This window comes from Catharus ustulatus, chromosome 15 (assembly GCF_009819885.2).
Source record: "Catharus ustulatus isolate bCatUst1 chromosome 15, bCatUst1.pri.v2, whole genome shotgun sequence".
NCBI lineage: Eukaryota > Metazoa > Chordata > Aves > Passeriformes > Turdidae > Catharus > Catharus ustulatus.
In genome coordinates this window covers 2,416,219-2,440,966 of record NC_046235.1, presented here as the reverse complement: position 1 = coordinate 2,440,966, position 24,748 = coordinate 2,416,219, and the positions used below count along the sequence as shown (strand labels likewise).

The 24,748-nt window shown below is 54.9% G+C and overlaps 4 protein-coding genes across 4 annotated transcripts; 2 read left to right on the top strand and 2 right to left on the bottom strand.

Annotated features, from left to right (window-relative positions):
* The first annotated feature begins 261 nt into the window (after window positions 1-261).
* Window positions 262-11,406, top strand: LOC117003526 (ankyrin repeat and KH domain-containing protein 1-like). The gene is made up of 6 exons (XM_033073493.2): window positions 262-580; window positions 2,090-2,239; window positions 2,538-3,119; window positions 3,179-3,680; window positions 10,093-10,294; window positions 11,231-11,406. The coding sequence occupies exons 1-6, from the start codon at window positions 423-425 to the stop codon at window positions 11,404-11,406; spliced, it is 1,770 nt and encodes a 589-aa protein (XP_032929384.1). The 5' UTR covers window positions 262-422.
* Window positions 11,407-12,488: 1,082 nt separating this feature from the next.
* Window positions 12,489-16,441, top strand: LOC117003307 (eukaryotic translation initiation factor 4E-binding protein 3-like). The gene is given in 5 exon segments (XM_042779745.1): window positions 12,489-12,499; window positions 12,943-12,989; window positions 15,999-16,042; window positions 16,044-16,173; window positions 16,300-16,441. Coding segments are annotated over 5 exon segments (261 nt in total). The 3' UTR covers window positions 16,329-16,441.
* Window positions 16,442-17,159: 718 nt separating this feature from the next.
* LOC117003525 (steroid receptor RNA activator 1-like) lies at window positions 17,160-18,854 on the bottom strand. Its single transcript, XM_033073492.2, is given in 6 exon segments — window positions 17,160-17,499; window positions 17,501-17,565; window positions 17,672-17,780; window positions 17,956-18,266; window positions 18,389-18,514; window positions 18,764-18,854. Coding segments are annotated over 6 exon segments (777 nt in total). The 5' UTR covers window positions 18,789-18,854; the 3' UTR covers window positions 17,160-17,358.
* Window positions 18,855-18,971: 117 nt separating this feature from the next.
* On the bottom strand, window positions 18,972-23,181 carry LOC117003524 (amyloid-beta A4 precursor protein-binding family B member 3-like). Its single transcript, XM_042779759.1, has 14 exons — window positions 23,081-23,181; window positions 21,971-22,161; window positions 21,568-21,644; window positions 21,300-21,357; window positions 20,984-21,124; window positions 20,549-20,676; window positions 20,428-20,433; window positions 20,230-20,344; window positions 20,056-20,143; window positions 19,839-19,922; window positions 19,596-19,711; window positions 19,287-19,469; window positions 19,115-19,195; window positions 18,972-19,010 (listed from the first exon to the last, which is right to left on the bottom strand). Exons 1-14 carry the CDS (start codon window positions 23,127-23,129, stop codon window positions 18,972-18,974), a joined length of 1,356 nt encoding a protein of 451 aa, XP_042635693.1. The 5' UTR covers window positions 23,130-23,181.
* Between the last annotated feature and the right edge of the window lie 1,567 nt (window positions 23,182-24,748).

Sequence of the window (24,748 nt, the reverse complement as noted above, 5' to 3'; positions counted from 1 at the left end):
TTTGGCAGCCTGGCCCCCACTTGGGGAGTGGTGCAGGCAGGAACCCCCCAGACAGCCCTGACCCCCCTCTGACCTGGGGCTGCTCCTGCTCTGCTGGGATTTCTGAATCTCAACTCTTTGAATCAGCCTAAATGTTCACATGGGTGTTGTCTGCTCTTGTGTTGGCCTTGGCAGTGTTCTAGAAGTGCATCCAGAACCTGCCCTATCCTCTTTCCTAAGGAATGCCATAAGGAACATTCCATTGAGTGTTCTGTGTGGTGTTTGCTGTGCCCTGACTGATGGCAGCATGTCCTGCCAAAGATCATTGTTGGTGACTGTAGATGTGTGGGTGCAGTGCCAGGAGCTCCCTCTGCTAAAGCCTCTCCTGATCTCAACAAGAATTCTTCTTCCCTCTCCCTGTGAGTGACCCCCAGCTAGAAGGGATGTCTATCAAAGTAACCAATGCAAGCATCCCTTCTGCCCCTGACAGGCAAGTGGGCAGAGTTTTGAAAGACCCTCCCCCAAGCAACACTCTGCAGCCAACACCAATTGAGCAATTTCAGCTGCAGAGAGGAGGGCGCTGCTGTTCCGGAGCAAAAAGGTATTTTTGGGGCACTTCTCTAGGTCAAAACCATCAGCCTTGGGAGGGGAGGGATGGAGGGAGGGAAATGGCTATGGATGATGGGTGGAAGGGGACTGGGCACTAGGGTGGGCTCTCCTGGAAGAGAAATGCCTCCTTGAGTTTTTGCCAGAGCTCCCCAGTGGGCTGGGGTGGAAGCAGACCAAGGTGCAGTCAGGAGCTCTGTGAGCTGTACAAGTGTTCTTGAAACTTAGGTGATGATGAAGCTCTGGTTTGGGGAGGGAGTAGCTGTGAAGTCTGTCTTGAAAGGGGAGCCTTGGAAGTGGAGCTGGGGAAGAAAACCCAAAGCATGAAACAGCCTTGAGACAGAGCTGGGTGCATGCACTGGGGGTTCTGGGGATGGGAAGGGTTGTAGTTTGCTGTCGTGGCAGGAATGGGGGACAGAAATAACAGCCTGGCAATGTGAGTGTTGCTTTAGAACATTTCCATGTGTTTAGATGTTTAAAATTAAACAGGTTTCCTCTAAGTCCTGTTAAGTGACAAACAGTTCCTGAGGATCCAGTTTCTTACAAGTTTCCAAGACTGGAATAGCTAGGTGAAGCTGGCAGCCTTTCCACAGAGTGGTGGGGACCTGTGGCTGCTGTCATTTCTGAAGCCCCTTGGAATCCCCTCTGATTGTTCAGCATCAAGCCAGTGCACATCAGTAGCACACCTGAAAGCAGCTTATGGGTGCAAGAGCTCCAACACACCCTGAAGTCTGGGACTGTGGTGGCCCAGAGACCTCAGCTGGGGTCTGTGTGCAAGCAGAGCTTGTGTTCACACACTTCCCAGCAGTGTGTGCTTGCTCTGACCCACCATGGGAATCAGGAAAACCCTAAACTGACTGACTGGTGACAGCATTGTGGCCTGACAGTGAGCCTGCTTCTGCAAGTCCAGGCTGCCATGACAGGGGCTTCCAGCAGCTCCCCAAATCACAGCACTGCACACCTTCACCTGCTTTCACCCACCACTGTTTATTGGTGATGCTGCACTTCCAGATCTTGACATCTGAAAGAGGTGGATGCTAAAACGTTGTGGATGTGGGTGGTGGTACAAAGCTGATCGCTGGGAAAACACTGGAAAGCCACCTTCTTCTTGCTATAAACAGTCAAAGTAGTTAAGCCATGGGCTTTTACATTTGAAAGAGAGCTGCTTGTATAAAATCAGGTTGATAAGGATTTGTGTCACTTTGGAGAGGTACCCAAGATAAGATAAAATCCGGAAGGGTTCTGAAGTACTTTAAAGCTCACATATCTGTGTTACAATAGTGGTGGAGTAAATGTTGCTGGAGAAGTCCTTGTCAGGCACTGAGGATGATGAGTAATTTGAGTGGGGTACTTTGAGAGAGGCTCCAAAGGGTGAAGAAGGGGTCAGCAGAAAACCACTTAATGCCCTTAAGAAAATTACTTCAACCATTGTCAGACAGCAGAGGGTTTTGTCTGTCTTTGAAGTTCGAATGCATTTCACAGCTTTCTGATCTTTGTGATACAGGTCAAAGAAATTATCAGTCCCAGCTTCTGTGGTATCTAGAATAATGGGAAGAGGTGGGTGCAACATCACAGCAATTCAAGATGTCACTGGTGCCCACATTGATGTGGATAAGCAAAAAGATAAGAATGGAGAGAGAATGATCACTATAAGGTACAGTATCTCAAAATGAAAGTCTTGAGTTAGCCCACAGTGTCATTTATTGAAAAGTTTGTTTGCTTTGTAAGGCAGGTCTATTTAACTTCTTTGTTCTAGAATAGAACATACATTCCTGCTGCCAAGATATGCTGACAGCTTCAAAGATAATCCTTAAAATACACAGAAGCCGAGAAATAACTTACTGCAGTAAACTTGCAGTAGACTGAGAGATCAGTGTGAGATTGAAGCTCCGGAACGTTGCGCAAAGTGGGTTTCCTTTTGCGAAAGATAAATCTGTTTGTGTTTAATCTAGGGGAGGTACAGAGTCCACGCGATACGCAGTGCAACTCATCAATGCCCTTATTCAAGATCCTGCCAAGGAACTGGAAGACTTGATTCCTAAAACTCACATAAGAACACCTGCTTCGAGTAGCAAGTCAATCCACGCAAACTTTTCATCTGGAGTCAGCACTGCGACTGCTTCCAACAAGAACTCGTTTCCTCTGGGAGCACCGCCCCTGGTCACGTCGCAGTCATCAACACTATCGACTTTCCAGCCTCCTAACAAATTAAACAAGAATGTCCCAGCGAACGTGCGCTCATCTTTTCCGGTGTCTCTTCCTCTCGCTTATTCTCACCCTCATTTTGCCTTGCTGGCTGCCCAAACTATGCAACAGATCCGGCACCCTCGCTTACCTATGGCCCAATTCGGAGGAACCTTTTCACCTTCACCAAACACTTGGGGACCATTCCCAGTGAGACCAGTTAACCCTGGCAGCACGAACAGCTCTCCAAAGCATAACAGTTCGAGTCGTGTGGGTAACCAGAACGGCAGCGTTCTGCAGACCGAGTCTCCTGGGTTAGCTACGTCCACTGTCCCGTCACAGCCTCGTCTGTAGCTGCTTCCAGCCAGCCTCTGTGCGTGACCAGTAACCGGACTCCCTCCTCGGTCAGGAAGCAGCTCTTTGCTACGTGCGTCCCCAAGACGAGTGCTGCAGCCACAGCCATCTCAACTGTGACCAGCACCTGTAGCACTCTGCCCTCAGCTTCCTCCGCCCCCACAAACAACGGGCAAGTGCCCGCAGCGTTTCTGCCGCCTCCTGCTCCGCAAACGCAGCATTCTGCCCTGAAAGCAGACTCGTTCTCGGCCGTCTCCGCAGCCAAGGAGAAGGTGCCCGCCCCCGAGCAGCCGCCCACGAGCGTGTGCCCGCCAGCTTCAACCGCCAGCAGTTGCAGTGTGTCAGCCAGCAGCAGCTCAGGGGGCACCGAGACGCGCCCGGCGAGCAGTCCCGCACCGCTCAGCAGCGCCCAAGATGAAATTCTGCCAACCAGCATGTCTGACATCAGCCCTTCCATGTCGATGCCTTTTTCATCCAGCTCAGAAACTGCTCCTTTAAGCTTAGCGTCGCCCAGGTCAGTTGTTGCAGATAATCAGGACAACAGTAACTTACCTCAAGTAGCTGTACCAGCACCTCGAGTTACTCACAGGATGCAGTCCAGAGGTTCTTTCTATTCAGTGGTACCAAATGCAAACCTCCATCAAGATCCTCAGTCTATTTTTGTTACGAATCAAGTTCCTTTAACACCTTCTCAAGGTCCACCTGCTGCAGTGCAGCTTTCGTCAGCCATGAACGTTATGAACGGTTCTCAGATGCACATTAACCCAGCAAACAAATCATTGCCTCCTGCCTTTGGGCCAGCAACGCTCTTCAATCACTTTAGTAGTCTTTTTGATAGCAACCAGGTGCCAGCTAACCAAGCATGGGGAGACTGTCCACTCTCTACCCGAGCAGCAGCTGACCCATCTTTCACTGTTCAGTCTACCTTTCTGAATAACTCTGTGCTAGGACATGTGGAAAACGTCCATCCCGACAACTCCAAGGCTCCTGGTTTCAGGCCACCTTCCCAACGGGTTTCAACTAGTCCTGTAGGTAAGTCATCGAGGTCATGTTCTGGACAAAATTATTCTTTCAGCCATTGCACTTTGATCATCATACTGACGGAGAAGTAGTCTACAATCACAGTTGGAGACTGCTTTTGTAATGAGAGTGGCCTGTTTTTCCTAAGTGCTCTTTAAAATATGGATGATTTTTTTTTCTTCAGCTCCTCTAGGCTGTTAGGTGTTGGGGAATATTGCAGATGTTGCATTGCTTGTCCTCTGTGTGAGACAGGAATGCTCCCACCTGCTTGTAGTGTAGCATTGATTTTAGGGTTTGTGTTGGAATGGAGCACAGTGTGGGGTGACACCAAACCTGAGGACTCCTGGAGGTTCCAGCCGCAGCAGTGACTGCATGCAGGTGCTCCATGTTGTATGTTGACTTGGTGAGGGTAAACTCTCTGTGCCTTTTGGCTCTGGGATTTTACTAAGCTTGCTTTGTAGAACTTACTGGTGTGCTACTGCATGGGGTGTTTTGTTCAGAAGTTCAGTGTAGCAGTACTAGCACATCTGGATTTGTTTCAAATGTGTTAGGAACACTGACATTGAGCTCCCTGCCCGTGCTGTGCCCTGCCTGCAGGACTTTTATCTTCTCAGAGTTCAAATTATGTTGCAGAAAACAAGTGCACCCATTTGGTTGGAAGGGACCCTCAAGAGATCTATTCTATGCCACCCTTTGTCCTTGCCATGGTGGCTGTGGGGTGCCCTGGAGCTGGGTGTTGGAGAGCCTTGCACTGGAGTCATCCTTGCCCACACAGTGTGTGTGGTGTGTTTGGGCTAAAGCTTCAGGACTCAAATGCTGGGCTGGGACAAGTCAAGTAGCTTGACTTTCAGATTAAAGGAGAAGGGAGCATTTGGAAGATGTGATGGTAAGGAAAAGATCTTCAGCATTCCCTTTCCTCTCAGTTGCTTGACAAATGTGCAGGACTTTTGCAAACCTGAACACTTCTCTCTGGCTTTAACCACAAAACTGGGGTGTTTGCTATGACTGTGGTTTTCTCAATTGTTAAATTTGGGCTGCAGAGCTCTGCAAAGCAGAGGGCACACCTAGAACTCTGTGCCACATCCAGCTTCAGTGTAGTAAGCAGAACTAGGTGGGTAAGATGAAATAACTGGACCTTGTTCATCAGAGATTGTTAATAAAGAGCTGCCAGACCCCCAACAGGATCCAGAACCACTTGACAATGGCTCAGCTTTTCCTCTGCTCTAAACTGGTTTGGCTGTTGCTGAAATAATTCCTGGGAAAGGAAACTTGTGGCAAATGGGATCTGATTTCCCTGACAATGGCATCCTGCATGTGCAAACATGGGTGGCTGGGACTTCCACAGCAGCAAAGTATTTTGTTGTTCCCTTATGTTAAGATCATCTGTTTGTAATCGGAGAAAATTTCTTCTATTTCTACTTTATATATTCTTAAGGGACTGTAAGTATTTAAAAAACTGTAAATCTGTTTCTGCCCTTAGAAAGGTTAGGTAGATAGCCAAGGAAAACTCACACACTTGACTTTGGGGAGATATGTGTGAAATTCTCAACTGAAGCTCATTTTCCTGAGTTAGGATTTGATTAGGATATTGCAAAGTGAAGAAAAATTGCAAATAGGTAGTGTGCTGCTAAAATTGTGTCTGGCAGGAGGTGATTAGTCAGGTCCTTAGTTGATTCATTTAATGTCATTTTCCTTCATCCTGCTTTTGATCACTTCTGTTCCAGAATCTAGATATCCCAGGAGTAGGGGGGTTAAGGGAGCTTGAGGATGTTTGGAAGGTGTGCTAGAGAGGAAAGGGTGAGCACAGTAGGCTGAGGTCTTCTCTGTTGCCTTCCCTCAGAGCTAAGTAGGGTCTGTCCACCCCTCTCATTCACCTTTTCCAGGGGAATGGACCTTGCCTGAGGCTGGCAGGATGGGGACTTCCATGGCTGTTTCCACAGGGTTTGGTGACAGGAATTATGAGGTTTGAGAGGAGGGGAGAAGGGCTGGTCACTGCTCATGCTCTGGCCAACAGCAGCACAATGGACAGAGAGCAGCCAGGGCCTGGCCTGACAATTGTGTGTGCTCAGAGGGGTTGGTAATGGCCTCAGAGCAGGTGGACACCCATCCTCTGATCTCAGCTGTGACTACACCTGAGAGAGCAGAGGTTTGCATTTTGTGCCTTTCTTGCACTGTTGGCCCATGGCAAATTTTCCACAAATCAATTCTAAAGGACACCTCTAAACTTATTTGGTGAAGATTTAATATAGTTTGTGCACTAAACCAGCTTTTTCTTAACAAGTTTTCACCTCAGGGGGTAGTGCTTTTCCTGGTTATGGGTGAGCTCAGCTGCAGCTTGAGTTTTCCCTGGTTCACAGATATTTCTGCAGATCTCACTGGCTGTGGATCCATTCTGGAAATGGCCTATTTTTAGGTCTCTTTTCCTGGCAGTTTACAGTTGAGGCAGGCTTAGCCCAGCCATGAGAGGAGACTGTGGAGAAGACCAAAAGAAATCTATTTGTTACTTCTGTCCTCTGTATTTTAAGGAGTTTGAGACTTTGCTTATTAAAACTTGAAATATGCCAACTTAGGAAGCAGCACATGAGTATGGAACTGCATGAAATGGTTGGACTCTGTTTCATACAGAGTGACCAAGTGTTGTGGCTCTTTCTCTAAAGGTGCAGGTAACATTTCCGTAACCAATATCTGCCTGGGGTCTTTGATAAACTGAATTTTGAGCAGAGTTTGTGTGAGATCAATACACTCCTCTCAAAAGCTCAGTTAGGCATTCAGAGCACAATGAGGAGTTTGAGTTCATAGCCCAACTAAGTGCAGATTATGGTATTGCAGGAGATTTTAGTATTAGAAAACCTGATTTTGTTGGTAAGTACACAAATAGGAAGCTCATTATTGCAGTCAGGATTTGGGGGGTTGCTGTTCAGAATAGCCATTTTTAATATGGAGTGAATGTTTTCATCCACCTTTATGAAAGCCAAGATAATGTTAAGAAGTGTGCTTTGTGACCTGATTCTGGATTTGTGCATCTCTGACTGTTGTGCTCCCTTCAGCCCATGGAGCACATCCAGCTGTGCTGAAGTGGCCTTGACTGTCCAGTCATTGCACTTTACAATCTGTATATCCAAAAGCTGTGTACCCATCAGCCTCCTGAGCCATCTTTTGTCACAATCCCTGCCTTGTTGTCTGTCTGGGACCCCAGCAGCACCCATGGGCTCTGTACCCTTCTGTCTGGGGCAGACCTTGTGGGGTGGCCAGCCAGCTGGCAGGTTGTGTTTTGGTGAGTGCTGGAATTGTCCCCACAGGGGCCTTTTTGCCAGGTTTGTGACTAGAGGAGTGGCCAGTGCCAGTCAGTGGCTCCTCAGCAGATGCCCAGGGAGGGCCCTGGGCTGCTTGAGCTCCAAGCTGGAGCCAGGCTGCAACTCCAGACAAACTCAGCTCAACCACACTGCAGCCACAGGCACTGGCATCCTCCTCAGAGCCGTGGAGTTTGTGCTGTGACAAACCCAGCAATGTCCTCCCATGCTGGGAGTCCCTTGGCTGAGCACCCCATGTTCCAGCAGCAGGGGGATGTGTTTCTCCTTGGTATAAGAGAGATTTCTCTTTTTAACCTTTGGGCTAGTGAGAAAAGCACCTCCTTCAACTCCAACAAATCATTTCTGTCCATGTGAGCAGGTTGGATCTGGCACTTCTGGAGGGAGTAAATCAGGTTGAAAAGACCTGGCTTTCAGGAGCTATCCAGGCACTGAAAGGTGCCCCTCTAGTTTCTGGCCTGATACTGCCTGGCAGCACTGCTGTTTGTGGTGGGGTGTGGTGTACATGTAACCTTCAACCTCACTCTGCAGCAACATAGGCTGGTCCTGGTTGTGGTCATTTTGAAATGTTTAAATGGTTTTGAAAACTAATCTTGTTTAATAGGCCCTTGAAACTAAACCCTAAACTCAGGTGAACCATGCCATGCCCATTTCTGCTTTCAGGTAATAACGTGTGATTAAGAGCTTTTACAACATTTTGGAAAAGTACTTAAAAGCTTTGGCTTATTAAAAAAAAAAAAGCTGTAATTCACCCTTGCTAGTAATTTTTGTGGGACTTTGAACTCTTTCTCCATCTCTCTTCCTCTCACACGTCCCTGGAGGAAGCAGCCCCCCTCCCCAGTGGTGCTGTGGCCACACCAGCCCTGTCTCTGTGGCCACAGTGTGCTCTGATCTCTACATGAAGGTACCTCTGGGATGGCAAAGCCCATCCTGCAGAGAACTGCTTCCCTGGTGCTGGATTCCCCTGGGACTTTCACACAGCCCTGGATCCCTGTTGGATTTGTGTGGCTTTTTGTAAGCAAAGACTGTGGCCACTCCCAGCTTTTTCCTGCTCTGCCCTCCCTGCTAAGATCATTTTCTTGCAGTGGCCAAGGATGGCTGTTTTTGTTAAAACTTGAGGCCAAACCAGAGATGCCTCTGTGGTTTCTAAGGGAGAATCGTGCACCTGTAAAATGACCTTACCATGTGCAGATGCCCCCAAAGGTGATGAGATGCTTTAATTATATTTGGAGCACCAGCTTTCTCTGGTGCTTTGAAGCAGGTTCCCAAAGAGAGATATTTAATCAAATTTATGTTTATTTCAGGCTTACCCTCTCTAGATCCATCCAACAGCTCTACAACTTCTTCTTCAGGTCCTTTGACAGGCTTTTCAGCAAACATACAAGGAGCACGGGTTTACCTTCAAGGGCCAGCGCCTGTTGGGACTCCCAGCTTTAACAGACAGCATTTTTTCACCACATCCTTGGACAAGCGCAACAAATTCATGTAGGAACTTCATGGGTCTGTCTTAGTTAACTATAAATTCATAGCTATTGTCTTTAGTAGATTTCTAACTTGAGGGGAACTTACCCAGTAATGCACAAAATGCTTTCCAATTGCTTTGAGCAGCTCTGAGGATGGTGTGCAAATCCAAGCTGTGCTATTTTGTGGGGTTTTTTTTTTTCCCATGCCACTAGTTCTGGTAGCATTGCTAAAGGCGTATTTGGGCAAAAAATGAGTCATTGTAGGCTCTTGAGAGGATGAGGGCATGAGCTGTGGGGGAGTGGAGCTGATTATGCCAAGCTAAAGATTCCTCTCTAAGTAGTACAAGTGCAGTATTAGGTGAAAATGTCATATTTTGCCATGGTTTGAAGTTATACTTGCCTTTTTTCTCTTTTTTTTTTTTTCTTTTTTTTTTTTTTAATTGGGATCTGGAATTATACTTTAAATGTCCCAAAATCTCTAAGCATCATCCAAGGTAACAGTGGGGTTTTCCTCCTAATGGAAAGAACATGGAAGTAGCTTTACAGAAAATATGGGTCCTTTGATTCAGAATCTTAGCTGAAGAGGTTTTTCATGTCACTGCATGCAACTTCATTGCCACTCTGAGTTTAAGAACCAAAATGTTTAAAGGAGTGCTCAAAGGAAGTTGGATTTCCCAAGGAGAGTCAGTGACACTTCTGAAGCTGGCGGGACTTTATGCTCTTGGGTCACACCTGTGGCTTTGGGAAGCTGTCTGATTTCTCTTCTGCTGGAAGTGGTGGATACCAAAACCAGGCTCTTTAGATATTTATGGTATCTTTGGCTGATGTTTTCACCTCTTCCTGAAACTCTTCCATGTTTCTTATTCTTTCTTGTAATTAATTTAGATACACTGCTATGTCATGAGAATATCATGATTCTGATGGCTGAAAGCATTTGTGTTTTAATGTTGATTTTAGAGTTAAACTAATTCCTAGACAGAATTTCTGTGAAAGACTTGAAGAATGCTTGCCAAAAAAAAAAAAGCCTTTAAAACATTTTATCATTTGCTTTGGGGAAATAAACGGGGATGGTATTTACCCTTGCTGCTTTGTGTGTAATTAAGCAAGAGAAATACTCTCTTCAGCAGGTGAATCTCCTATTCCATCAGTTTCCTCAGGATCATCTTCACCCCTCTCAGCTGCTTCTGCACCTGCTAACTTGGGCCAACCAAAAGCGGGGAACAGCAGCCAGGACAGGAAGGTGCCCCCTCCCATCGGGGACAGAGCGGCTCGCCAGGATCCGCCAGGGAGGCTCCGTCACCCCCACGCCCCTGGGCAGCAACTTCACAGCTCCCGTGGGCCACAGCGGCATCTGGTCCTTCGGGGTCAACAGCGTGTCTGGTGAGTCCCCCTGCTGCCAGAGCCTGCCAGGCCTCTCAGCAGCGCTGGGAAAGGAGGGGTGCAGAGGAGGAGTGAAGCTCCACAGACTGTGAACAGCAGGGGAATGTCCTGAGGGAGAGCTGGTGGCAGTGGTGGGGACAGCACAGCTCAGTGGTTTCCTCTCCTGATGCTGGTGCTTCTCATCCAGCCTGGGTTAAGTCCCCAGGCACATGTGAGCCTGAAATGGTGCAGAGACCTCATACAGAGTGCAGAGCTTAGAGTAAACAATTTCTGTCTGTTTAAGGGGCTCTTTCCAGGTCTGACTGTTGGCTCCCTCTGTCCAGGTTCCTCTCTCGTTTTCCACTCACATTTTACAGTGGCAGCTGAGGTGCAGCTGATGCACCAGGGACAGAGCTGTGGATGCTGGGTTTTGCATTGATTTCCTCATGACTCTTGAACAGTATGGGATTAACTTCTGTTCCAGGCAGCCTTGGTTCCCAAGGAATGACTTTGAAACAGCTGAAGTTTTACGTTCAGTTTCCTGGTAGTTGGATTTTGTGGAAAGGAGGAGGTGCAGCATTTGAGGTGTAGAGTGTTTCCATTGGTAACTTTTAATACAAACGTTTGAGTCCTGCATTTGTTACATGCTTCAGTGAAGCCCTCCACACTTTGGTTAACTCATGTCTCAGCATTGCTGTGTGTTTTCAAGAAAAGCTTGTATGTGCTTACAGGTAGTGTTGGGAGCTCTGTTGGATTTTAGCCATTTTGCAAGTGGACATGTGGAACTCACAGTTGTGGTAGTCCCCATCTTCTCCACCCTTGTCTGGATACCTGAGATCCCTCTGTGGCTGTGTGTTTTCAGGGTGCCTTTGGGTGGCCTTAGGTGTGTGTGCAGCTGCTGAGTTCTACTCGAGTGCCTGCAGTGAATTTCATCAGCCATTTTTAATCTCTTTGCAGAAGGTTTGTCAGGTTGGTCTCAGCCTGTCATGGGAAGTCATCCAATGCATCAGCAGCTGTCAGACCCAGGCACGTTTTCTCAGCATCAGCCAATGGAGAGAGATGATTCTGGAATAGTGGCTCCCTCGAATATTTTCCACCAACCTATGCCAAATAGTTTTGTGGATTTTTTCTAAAAGTAAGTACAGAGAGTTGGATTTATGAAATGACCAGAGTCTGACTTTATTGCATCTCCTGCTCTGCCTGTTCACCCTGTGTGTGTGTGTGTGTGTGCCTCTGCTGCCATTGCTTGTCACCCCAGTCCTAAACTTTCTTTCATCCCAGAACTGACCAGAAAAGGTGCCCAGACCTGGAGGCAGATCTAAACTAAGCCACAGTCTGTAGGTTGCAGATATTCTCTGGTCAGTAGCTGAAGGCCTTCATCACTCTGCAGTGTTTCATCTCTCAGAAACTCAGTCTCCTGGAAATGTTTCACAAGGCTTGCCCAGCTCTTGAGGGTGATTACAAGTTTTGCTTAATGCTTTCAGCACAAATCATGGCCTCAATACCACATACCTTCCTTGGGGAAGTGGCAGGAGGAGAGGACTCACAGAACGTTTCAAAAAGAACATAGCATGTGGTCTTGGCAGCTGTGTGGCAAAGCAGAGCCCTTCACACATAGGAAGAGAATTCTTCTAATTGCAGAAAGCTGCTCTGTAACTTGCTCTTTCTGAACAGGCAGAATTATTTTAGATGGCCATTATGGAATTAGAGAAAATCTTCAACCCAGTCTGATTGGCTCAGTGCAGCCCTGTGTGCACTGCAGCTGTCCTGTGCTGCAGAGAGGAGGGAACACTGAGATCACAGTGTTCAGCTGCTGGCCTGGCTTTGTGGGCTTATCTGAAACTCTGTGTGTGCTGCAGCCTCTGCTAGGTGTAAGTTCAGAAAAATGGCTGAGCTGGCTGGAAGCTCCAGCTCTGAAGTCACTGTGTTCCATACTCTTCTCCAGTGTTCTCTGACAGTGCTGAGATTCCTGCCAGTAGCCTGTGGAGGTGACCTGGCTCTGTCTGGTCTTACAGCCACCCTTCCCCATGTCCTTCACCAGTGCTGTCTTGTCCCTCAGGGCCTGCCCATCTCCATGTACGGCGGCACTCTGATACCTCTCGCACCCCCAGCTGGCAGATGGCCCAGGAGGGCCCCTCTTTAACGGGCTCCATACTCCAGATCCTGCCTGGAATCCCATGATCAAAGTTGTCCAGAACTCAACAGAATGTAACTGATGCTCAGCAGGTAGTGTGGCTGCCTTTTCCCACCTGTGCTTTCCTGGGGCTTTACATGGTGCTGTGATACCCACTTTGGGTGACACTTTGCTTTTTTTCAGTTCTTTGAAACTAGGATTGAGATTGTTTGCATGACTTCTCCCTACAGTGTGTGTGTGTGTGTTCACCCAACATCCATGGTGCTATTGATACTAAACCTTGCAGGTAAAACAAGCAGCATTTCAAGACTGCTCAGCCAGGTAATGGACTGTTAAAAGTGAGAGGGTTTATATCCATTGTCAGCACCTTACAGGTTGTCAGTCAGACCTTGGGCCAGAGCTGGAGAGCTCCTGCCTTTGGACAGTCTGGTTGTATTTTGAGGGAAGCCTTATGCTTACCCTCAGTGGTAAAACACTGTTAAAGGAACCTTTATTTGTTTTTATAATAGATTTGTCTTTTTATTTCTTGCTGTAGATTTGGCCTGGCACCTGGGCACCTCACATTGGAAACATGCATCTCAAGTACGTCAACTGATTTAAGGGGGTCTGTCCTTTTTTAGCCTGGTTTGGGAATCTTTATGACCTTGAAGAACCCTGGGGATTTTTTTTCATGTGCCTAACTAAGTGATTTTCTGTGGGCTGTAACAATGGAATCTCGATTGCCCATTGTATAAGAACAAATTGACTTACCTATACAAACTGATTCTGTTCTCCAGTTAGTTTAGCCACTTCAAACTTAAAAATCAGACAAAACTAGTGCTTTTGGCTAAACAACTACTGAATGCTCCTTGTATGCAGCAGAGAACTAGCTGATGACATGATTTTGACCTTTTAGGGTGGTAAATACCTGTATAATTGTTTACAGACTTAAAAGGAAAAGCTGAGTAAATTTTCATGTCGTATAGTGGCTCTACTTTATGTAGCCTGTATTAATGTGAAATATTTACCTGAATACTCAATAAAAGGCAAACAGCATTTATAGGTTGTGTGTGAGAATTTTGGAAAGGGCTGTATGTTCTTGTCCTCAGTAACTGCTGCCCTGTCTGGGGTGATGCATCTCCCCAGGGTCACGTACTGAGCTCGTGGGTGCAGGGCAGGTTTGGGAGGGTTTGGAGCCACAGATGTCTGCAGAGCCCTTGTCCCTGCCACTTGTGAGCCTTTTATTGGTGTGAACCTGCTTCTGGGTTATGGTTCTTTCCTTCTGGATTAGTTCTGCTGCTTCTGGCAGGTGGTCACCTGAGAGATCAGGTTTGGCAACAGTGACAGGTGAATGCAGGGTTCCTTCACCTGCCCAGCAGCAGATCTTAGAAAAGTGCTTCCCGTTAAAATGGAAATTGTGGAAATGTAATAGTTTCAGTTCTAAGTTTCTTGTAATGCTGTAAATCTGCTAAGAGCTCCTCAAGTCCTTTCTGTGAGGAAGAAGAGGATTTTTGCACACTGCTTAAGATGAACATTAGCTCCTGATCCAGTTCTCTACTTTCTGCACTTAGACTGTGCTTAGTTCTGCTTTTGTTCTGAAGCAATGCAGTAACTACATGGAATGTTGGATCCATTCCTTAAGCAGGAAACTCCACAGCACATAGTATCTAATCCAATGGATCAGTGTCAGACCAGGTGGAGACTTCACCTTCTTCCACCTTATCCAGACAAATCCTCACATGCAGCAGCAGAGATTCCCCAGTAAAAGCATAAAGAAGTACTGAAAACCCAAACTGCACAAGCAGTATCCACATACCAGAGGCAAATCAACCTCAGAAGCACTATTGCATGGTACATTCAGATCTTTTTTTTTGTTATTTGAGGACAGAATGCAAAAAAAGATTGAACTGCTGCTGCGCCAGTGGTAGTGCCAAACACCAAAGGAGATACACATAGAATCAGAGTCACAGAAAGGTTTGTGTTGGAAGATCACCCAGTGCAGTGCCCTGCCCTGGGCAGGGGCCACGTGGCAGCAGCAATTGTATTGAAAACAAGCAGTGTTGTGGTGCAGTAGATGTGTGCTCTGGGGGGGAGGTGCAGGGGCAGGGTGTGGTGTCCCTTTTCTGTGCCACCTCCTCCTACCCACATCCTGGGGAGCCACTGTCTCCCCATCCTGGATGGCTGCAGCTCCAGGGCAGGTGGCACAGTCTGCTCTGTGACACCAGGGGCAAGACCCAGGATGGGGATAGGGCTGTCCCTGGAACAGCCATGGCCACCCCAGCCCTTGCTGCACAGGTCCCTTCTTGGGTTCTCTTCCACACAGCTCCTTCCCTGAGGACATGGGCACTTGCTCTGGGCATCAGATCCAAGTGGCCCCAAGCAACCTCCACTAAAGTGTGGAAAAGGGAATCCCAAAGTTTTGTAGGAAGATCCTGCTCAGAGTTCAGACCACCATTCATCCCTGCCCCATGGTTACAGAGGGGCAGAGGCAGGTCCTTGTGCTTCTGGGGAGCAGGCTGGTGGCAGTGCCAGGGCCTGGTGAATGCAGTGCTGGTCCCTCAGGGTGGGCTGACTGGATCCAGGGAAAGCATGGAGGTAACACCAGAGTTTGTGCCCACTCGAGTTCACCAGCCCTGGGTGGCAGGGCTCCCCCAGACCTGTCCTCCTTTTCCCTTCTGCCCCCTGGGTCAGCCACTGAGCCACTTTTCTTTGCTGTCTGTCCTCAGGGAAGCATGAGCCTCATTCCTGAGCTGACCATGTTTGGGTGGAGCCACAGGTGCCCACCCTGTGAGCACTGGCTCCATCGTGTGCCTTCAGTTAAGCTTCTCTGGGGTGAGGGAGCCCAGCCTGGTGCTGGGGGGCCGTGGCAGGTGTGGGCTGTGTAAAAGTTGCAGTGCCCAGCAGCAGCTCTGGGCTCCCTGGAACCCTGGGCTGCACCCACTGCCGGAGCCTGGCAGGGAACTGCCAGGGCTGCAGGAGGGATGGGCAGGAATGGCAGGGCTGCAGACGTGGCACACGGGCTGCTGTGCCCTCAGGCACTGCTGGCAGGCAGTTGGAGCATGGGGAGGAGGCAGTAGTGCCCTGGGTGGACACTGCACACCCAGCAGGCTGGAGGAGGAGATGTCCCATGGAACCCAGCTGTTGTCCTCTTGCAGGGAGCAGCAGATTCCTGGCTGAGACAATGGGAATGGGTCCCCAGGGTGCCCACAGTGTGATACCCAGCCCTTGCTGCTCCACCCTGGAACAGGACACCACAGGAAGCTGTTGCTGCCTGGCCAGCAGGCTCCGTCCCCCAGGACTGGCCCTTCCCTCCAGGCAGCACAGGGGTGGCCTATGTTGGCCACCATGGGATAGCCCCTGGCAGGCTCAACCCCCTGTGCTGCATCATGCAGAGCTCCAGAGCCTGAAGGGGAGGAATAATGTGGGGAATGGCTGCTGGGCAGGATGGGTGCCCCAGGCTGCCTTGTGGGAAGCCAGATATGGTGGCTCCAGAGCCAGGTGTGTCCATGAGCCATGGCCCAGCACTGGGTCCCACCCCCTGCTCTGGGCTGAGGTGCTCAGGGGCGGGGTGGCCAGGCCCAGCAGTGGCTGACAGGCCCCCGCTTTTGGCAGGTACCCGCATCATCTGCGACCGCAAGTTCCTGCTGGAGTGCAAGAATTCACCCCGCGGCCAGGACCCCTCCCTGCTGCCTGCCCCAGACCCCCGGTGTCACATCCCTGGCCCAGTCCAGCCTCGTCAAGCTGGAGGAGCTCAAGGAGCGGAATGAGAGCCAAGAGGCCATGCCAGGTGAGCAGCCCAGGCCCCAGACCCATGGGCCACCCCTGGGACAGCCTGGCCCCAGCTCCTGCTCCCTCTGTCTGCCACGCCAGTCCCACCCTAACCCTGCTCCTGTATCCATCCATGCCCTTGCAGATCAAGACCAGTTTGAGATGGACATCTGAGTTTCCATCTCCCCGTCTCCAGGCCATGGCTGGGCCTGTTCCTGGGCCTCGTGGAGGTGCTGGCACCGTGACCAGCTGGCTGCAGCCCTCTCTGATGCTGGGGATGGACGTGTGACACCCTCAGGCTCTAGCACAAGTGGCTGGTGCAATTGCCTAGGAGCTCATGCTTGATCAATAAACACCGTGAAACCCCTGTGCTAACATGGTGTGTGTCTTTGTTGGGGCTCAGCGGGGTCGTCACCCCCAGGGAGGGGAGGTGAGCAGCACCAGGAGGGTGCAGAGGGCGACACTGCAGGTGGGGGTGGTGAGGGCCTGGGGGTCTGTTCTCAGCTGTGGTGAGGCCATCCTGTGAACAGGGGGAGAATAGCACAGTTAACACCTGGCTGGGCACGTGTCTGTCCCTGGACCTCCCTATCCCCGAGGTCACCCAGGGCTCTTGGGTTCCAGAGTCAGCTCTGAGCTGTGCCAGGACAGCAGGAGCCCAGACAGGAGCCAGGGCTGTGGCTGCAGCACAAACCCTGCTAATGCCTGGGGCTGTTGGCACATTGGCCTCCCCAGCCAGCCTCAACCCCTCCTGCAGCAGGGCTGGCTCTGGGGCTGCTGTAGGACCCCCACTGCCAGATGAGGGGCCAAGCTTTGCCAGCCAGTGCAGCACAGACACACAGTGCTCCCTGCTCCAGCCACATACTGCCAACTCTTCCCTTGATATCCTGCTGGCCAAGAGCACCCTGTCAAGGCCAGAGCCCCATGGTCTCACCCAACAATCCCATCTCCTGCTGACCCTGGGAGCCCCATGACCTGTCAGTGCCAGAACCCTCAGGGACACTGTGGGAGGGGGCAGGTTGGTGCTGTTTATTAAACATAATGAATCGCCACTAAAATGTCGCAATGATTAAAATCCCCTTTTCCTGGATGAGGATTGGGAGACAGAGGGGGTGCCCAGACTCCCTCCAGCAGCAGGGGCCCTGTTCCTGCCGGTGGCCCTGGGCAGGGGCTGCCCCGCTCACAGTTCACAGCCCCGTCCCTGGTGTCAGGGCTCCTCCTGCTCGGGCTCGGGCGCGGGTTCGGTCGCAGGCTCGGTGTCAGCGCTGCCGTCCGTCTCTCCGGTGGGCAGGTCCCGCGTCTCAGCGATGAGGCGCTTCACGCCCACCATCCACTGGCTCACCTCGTTCCACGTGGTCCACCATAAGCGAGCGGTGGATCTCGTCAGCTGCATCCCAGTGCTGCTGCTGAAGCTCTGCCAGCACAGGGAACCCGGTCAGGGGCGCAGGATCCAGCGTCCCGCGGATGCCTCTGCCCCAGGGCCTGCTGCTGGGGCGGCTGCAGCCCCCTTCACCCCGTACCTTGCACCAGGAGGCTCATCCTCTTCCTCACTGGTGCCGACAGCTTCCCCTGAGCCCACGCGTCCTCCAGCACTGTCAGCCGCCGCCCGATGTCATTGCACACTTGTTTCTGGAAGCAGAAGTGAGCTGGGAGTGAGGCGAAGTGTGTCCCCATCGGCTCTGGGGCTGCTCTCTTCCCCCCTGAGGTCTCTGGGAACCCGGCAGCCCCTGCCCGGCTGCCCCGGCTGCCGTCTCCGTCCCTCTGCACCGCGGGTCAGAGGTGCGGGGGGGGGCCGCAGCCTCACCTGCACCGTGGCCCGGCAGGAGTCCAGGGCGGCCCGCAGCGGGGCGAGGACGGTGTCGGCGGACACGCTGCACTGCTCCTGCTCCGGGCACGCCGCGCTCGGCCGGGCCTCGGCCCGCGGGGCAGCGCCGGCAGAGCCCTGCGGGGCGGCCCCAGCGCCCGGGGCGGCGGCGCTGCGGGGTCTGCGGGAGCGCTGGGCGGGCCCGGGGGGGCACCTGCAGAGCAGAGGCGCCGAGCCCGTCAGCGCGGGGACACCGGGCCCCGCAGAACGGGGGACCCTGAGCCCCGGCTCCGCCGCCCCCAGCACCGCGGCTGCGGGAGCCAGGCCGCAGCTCCCCGCGGATCCCGGCAGGGAGCGGCCCCTGGAGCTCGGCCCGGAGCCGGAGGGAGAGGCCGGGCAGGGTGAGGGACAGGCGGGGCCCCGCGGGGCTGACCTGGGGATGCCCCCGCGGGCGGGGCGGGGGCCCGGCGGGTGAGCGGGGTCCGGCGGGAGCCCCCGGCTTGTGCCTGCAGCCCGTACGAGAACTGGGGGGGGTCGTTCCAGCCGCGCTCCTGGTTCCCTGCAGCAGTGAAGGCGCGGTGAGACCAGAGGAGACCGAGGAGCCCCTGCGCCAAGCGGGACCCCCCGGCACGTCCCTCCCGGCGCTCCCCACAGCCGGTACGGCCCCGGCGTCCCCCCCACACCACGGACCCGCGGAGGAGCCGACCCCGGGCGCGGCCTCACGGCCCCACCCGGCCCCACCCGGGCCCTGTCCCGCACCGGGACCCCCCCGCACCGGAAGTGCCGCGCGCGCCCCGCGCCCCCTCACCCGGCTTCACGTAGGACTCCGCCATCCCGCCACGTCACGCCCGGCCCCGCCCCTTCCGGCCCGCCAGGCGGGGAGGGGCGGGAGGGGCGGGGCCGCGCCTGTCCCCGCCCCTGCGGGGGCCGCGCTCGGGGCCGGGGCCGGGGCCGCGCTCGGGGTCGGGGGCTCCCCCCCGGCGGCTCCGGCCCCGGCCCCGGCCCGGCCCGGCCCGCTACGGGCTGTGCAGGAGGGCCCGCCGGAGGCGGAACACCTCCAGGAAGGAGAAGAGTCCCCCGCTTGCGGGCCCCGGCCCCCGCGCCGCCGCCGCCCCCCCCCGCCTTGGCCGCCCCGCGGGCAGAGTCCCCCGCGGCCCGCCGGCCCGGCCCGGCCCCGGCCAGCCGCGCTCTTCGCCTTCGCCCCCGGTGCGGCGGCCACGAGGCACTTCTGGTACTGCACCTGCGGGGACACGAGAGGCAAGCGCGGGGGACACTCGGCACCCCCGCCCTCCCCGGGGCTGCGCGTGTCCCCCGGGGCCGCCGGTGCTCACCATGCAGGCGGCCTGCACGGCCTCCGAGATGGTGCCGGCGTCGGGCTCGCACCAGAAGGCCGCGCACTGGAAGCGTCGCCCGGTGTCCACGATGAGCGCGAAGGTGTGCGCGTCCCGGCCCACGCCCAGGAAGGTCACGTACCGCACCTGGCACTCCCAGATGTGCGCCGCCTCCTCGGGCTCCTGCGGGGACCCCGCGGGCCCATCCACCCCTGGCCGCCGCCCGGGCAGCGCTGCCGCCCCCCAGGTGCGCTCTGCCGGGGGCAGCGCCGGGCCCGCCCCGGCCACAGCCCCCTGTCCCCTCCCCACCTGCGCATGGTGCACCCTCATGGCCGTGTCGGACACGTAGATGAGGGAGGGTGTCCAGTTCTCCCGCCCAGGGCGTCTCGTCAGCTTCTCGATGGCCTCGTTCAACACATCCATCCCTGGGGAGAGGGACACCCCATCCTGTCGGCCCCAGCTGAGGGCATGGTGCGGGCAGGGGCCGCCCGGCCCCAGGGCACGGAGGGGATTCCTGGGTGTCCCCCCCTGCGGGGGAGCAGCGGCGCTCACCCATGGCCCTGGGCACGGGCAGGCTGCCGATGTACAGCGCCTCGTAGGTCTGCATCGACTGCCGCACCGCTTCTAGGATATCCACTGCCAGGACGGGAGAGGTGGGGCTACCCCCGTGTCCCTCGCTGTGTCCCCGCCATCCCCAAGGACTCGGGGAAACAGCCGGACAAGCAGAGGGCTCTGGCTCAAAAGCGCACCGTGGCAGAAATGCCGCTACCTTGCAGTGGCAGGTCCTCGGCAGAGATGGGCTCCAGCGTGGCGGCGCGGGGCAGCCTGCTGCTCGCTACAGCTCGCTCGGCCACGATCTGCAAGAGACGGGGGTCCCGGAACCTCCCCTCACCCCCGCAATCCCCGGGCCATGCTCACACCCTTCTGGACCCTTGCATCCCACCTTGGAGCACATCTCATGCAGAGCCTTGGCGATGCCCTTGGCAGGCACATTGCAGTGGAAGACGTGGCACTTGAGGACGCAGGTGTCCTTGTCACTGGCCACAAAGGCGAAGTCTCTGCAAGGCCACGAGCAAGGCAGTGAGACCCCGAGAGAGGCAGCCCCCTGCCTGTACTGCCCTCCAGCTCTGTGCCCCCTTACCTGTCCCTGCAGCCGTGGTGGCAGTCGGGAGGGAGGAGAGGGGACAGGTCACTGCTGAGGTGCTGCCCTGCAAGGGGCAGAGCCACCCCCTGGCCCCCAGCTCTGCCCTCGCCCCTGGCACCTGCCGTTGTCGCAGCCAACACCCCAGACACGGATGTTGAGGATGGGCTGGCGGTGGATGAGGCTGCGGTCGAGGGGGTCCACCAGGCTCATGGTGTCCTTCTTCAGAATCATCACTAGGTCCTGGCCCTGCAGAGGGACAGTGGTTCCCTCAGCCCCTGTGTAAGCAAGCCCCTTTCCCACCAACCTACTCCACCCCAGCTGTGGGGTCAGCCCTGTTCCTCCCCTGCCTTCCTAGCTACCATTCCCATGTGTGGGGACCCACCCAGGCACTGTTCCCAAGGGCCAGCCCTGTCAGACCCACCTGCTCTACACCTGGGACCATGGGATGGATGCTCTGTGTAGAGAGTTTGCTCTACCACCTGCTCCCCTCCAGCCTCAGCAACAGCAGCCCTGGGGTAGGGCCCTGCCTGGCAGCACCGTCCCAGGCTCTTACCTCACCCTGGTTCTCCGCAGAGCCCTGGCCCCTGCTGTTGGAAAGCTGCTGGATGCAGTTGTTGACGGCAATGCTGCTCTTGCCAGGTGCCAGGTCCTCCTCGGGTATCTCCACCCAGCCCAGAGAGCGCACAGCAAAGCACTGAGCAGAGACACGAGGGGCTTCAGTGCCACTGGCACAGCCACCTCCGTCCCTCACCGTGCCAGAGTGGTCACCCCTGCTCTGGCTCCCATCCATGTCCCTGCCAGCTGCCACCCTCCTCCTCCTCTGCCAGCACAGCCCACGATGCGGCAGTGGAGCTGGCGGGTGCGGGTACCTTGGAGCCGGGCTCTGCGCTGTGCTGGAAGTCATCTCCGTGCCAGGACAGCGAGTGCCTGCAGAGGGATGGGGCAGTGAGGGAAAGCTCCTTCCGTGTGCTCCTGGGGCACCCAGGGAAGCATCAGGAACCAGCAGCTGGGAAACATCCCATGGGGGTGCCCAGCATGGTCCTGCTGGTTTCAGCTGCTCTGGGGGAAGCACCCAGTGCTGGTCAAGGATCAATGGTACCCCACAAACAAGCCAGCAAAGCACAAGGATAGCCCCACCTCCGGGACAGTGAAGCCATGGGGCTGGGAATGGGCCGGTCCTTGGCCAAGTGCTTCGCTGCAGGGCCCTGGCATTCCTGGGAGAGAAGAGAAGAGAAAAGGGGTGACAGCTGAAAGAGAGACAGGCAGGAGGCACCAGGTAGGAGCCCTCCCTCCCAGGACAGCAACAAGCTTGTGAGCATCTTGGGTAGTCAAGATGAGTCCCAACTAGGATGAGCCCCAGGATGGGGCTTGTGGAGCCTTTCAAAGGGCTTAACCCCAGAATGGGGCCGAGCACGACTTCCGGGTCACACAGGCAGGGTGCTCCAAGGGGAGGCTGGACCAGTCCAGAGGGCCCTTCAGCAGGATTCTGCCAGGGGTGGAATCCAACACCAGCCCTCACACCCCTGCCCACATTCCTTACCCTTCCCTGGAGTGTCTCCTCTCCATCAGCCTCCGTGTGCCCTCCTGGGCCGGTGGTGCGTGCAGGGTGCTGCCACTGTGTTGTGCCTGTTGGCACATGCCAGTAATAGGTACCCAGAGAGTCACAGATTTTCCTCCAGCTTGGGGGAAGGTCAGGGTCTGTCTCCAGGCTCTGGTCACTCCAGAGGTTGTCTGTGCAGAGAGAGAGCGTGTGAGATACAGGAGAGAGAGGAAGATCCCCCAACTGCCCTGAGGAGCCAACAGCTTTGAGCAGCAGCGGAAGGGTTTTGCAATGGCCTCTGGGTGCGTGGCTGGGTACATGGGCTGGGAGAGGAGCCTGGCAAGGGAACATGGCACGATGCCAGCGTGGCTGCAGCGGTGGCAGACCCCAGTGCAGGGAACTGCCTCGCTGGCTCCCGCGGGGGGACAGCAGAACCTCGGCAGGGCACAGAGGGCAGGGGCAGCCTGGGCCTGCCAGGCCGGGAACCCTGCGGGGTACCTGGGCTCAGCCAAGTGCTCCCCTGGCCTCGGCCGGGAAAGGGGCCACGACAGGCGCCGGGGCCCGGGCAGCGGATTGTGCCCGGGGGCTGCAGCCGGAGGGAGCGGCAGCCGTGGCCCCGCACCCCCAGCACCCCCAGCCCTGCGCGGGCTCCGACTCGAGCCCGTGGCGCAGCGCGGCCGGAGCGAGCCCGGGCCCGCGGGGGCGGCGCGCTCCGAGCGGCCGGGGCTGTGGGGCCGGGCGGGGCTCCCGGGGCATGGGGGTCCCGGGGGTGGCACTGGGGGGCTGCTCCGGGGCTGGGGACACCTGGATATGGAGGTGCCTCTGGAGCGGGTGGGCTCCCGGCGACCTTGGCGGGGCGGGGAGCGGCGGGGCCGGGCCCCGATCAGCACCGCGGACAGCTCCGGGCGCGGCCGCCGCTCCCACCCTCGGGGCCCGGCCCCGCAACCCGGCCCCGCAACCCGACCCCGACCCCGGCCCCGCATTCCGGCACCGGCCCCGCTGCTCATCCCCGGTCCCCCAACCCGACCCCGGCCCCGCAGCTCATCCCCGGTCCTGCACCCCGCCCCTGACCCTGCGGGCTGTGCCCGTGCCCGTGCCCCCCGTGCTGACCGTCGCAGTTGACCAGGACGATGGCCAGCATGTAGTCCTTGCCCAGCATGGCCCCGCCGCCCGCCGGAGCGGCGCCCCCGCCGCCGCCTGCCCAGCCCCGGAGCCGCGGCTGCGGCGGGAGGGGAGGGACCGGGGCGGGCCAGGGGCGGGGGCTGGAGAGAGCCGGGGGGGCGCGGGGGATCGCCGGGACGGAGCTGGGGAAGGGGTGCGGGTGGTCGGGTCCTTGGGCTGTTCCTGGGGAGGGAAGGGACTTTGGGGCTTGAAAGGTTTCTGAGTGTGACAGACAGAGGCAGCTCAGCACTTTGTGCCCTCAGATTCGTTCCCTTCCCTTGTACCCACTCCTAGGGTTCCTCCACTCCCAGGGTTCCTCCACTCCCTTCCCTGTCCCCACAGATCACAGCATTCCTCTCCCCCCATGCTTATCCCATGCTCAGTCTCCATTTATGCCCAGGTTTGCCAATTCACCCACACCTGTGTCCAGCCTCCCTCAGTCAGTGCTGAAGGCACCCAGGTGTCCGTGCTGCTCACCTTCCTCTTCTCCCCGGGGACCAAGAGCTTTGCATCTCCAGTTTGAGACTTTTTCCCATTCTATCCTGTTCTCAGTACACAGGGACAAAAAGCTCTGGAGACTTTTGTTGTACACCTGAATTCCCTTGAGCACTGCTCAGGAAAATGTCCTTCCAAGCTACAGGTACCTGATAAAATATTCCAAGATGGGTTGGTAGAGGTGGCTTGTCCAGTCAGTCCATCATGGCCTCTTCACTTTTTCTTCTTCAGAGCAGTTTTTGAATGTGCAGAATGAATTTTCCATGCTGGATCTCTCTCTTTCAGTGAGGCATTGCCTCTTTGCTTGGCCCCATTCATGCATTCCATGGGATAACATGCCCTTGATTTTGTGAGACACTCTCCTTTCCTTTATACGTTTTAATCTTACTCACCTGGCCTGAGAACAACACCAGCTCCATAATCCAGTTTTGCGGTTGTCCACAATAATTTCTGTCTCTGGTGGCAGCTGCTTTTTTAGGTACAGGATTTTTGTTCTGCATCTGTCCAGAGCTACTCAGATCTCTAACACTTGATTCAAGCACTGTGTCCTTGGGGCACTTTTTGCCTAACCCAACCCCACACAGTAGAGCAGAGGAGGCTGGTGGCTCCCTGTGTTCAGCTGTGTCTGAGGGGTCACAGGTCTCACCTTGACTTCTGCTTTCCCCAGATTTCCACTTTTCCCAGTTTCCAGAAGTGAGCTCCCCACTACCACAAACAAGTTTATTATGGTGAGTGGCAATGCTCTGGTATCCTCTGCTGCACTTCTCTCCTTGTCCTTATCTCAAAACACATTTCACTTCCAAAAACCACACTCAGCTGATCAGATAGAGGCAACAACCCCACACAAACTGTCCCCACTCCTCTTCTGGCTCCTCCAAGCCCACCAAGGTGAAGGCAATTCTCTCTTGCAATGTCATGAAGCTTAAGGATGATGATGGCCCAGGTGATACAAAACTCACAGCATGGGAGGAGAATCTGGGGATGGTGTAGAACCTATGGATTGTGGGAAATGGCACAGGGGATGTTTCATGGGAAGGGGAAAGGGAGGGACTAGGAGAGGAACAAGCTAAGGAAGACAGAAAGAAAAGAGAGAAGATGTTCTGGTGGTGTGTAGGCAGTGGT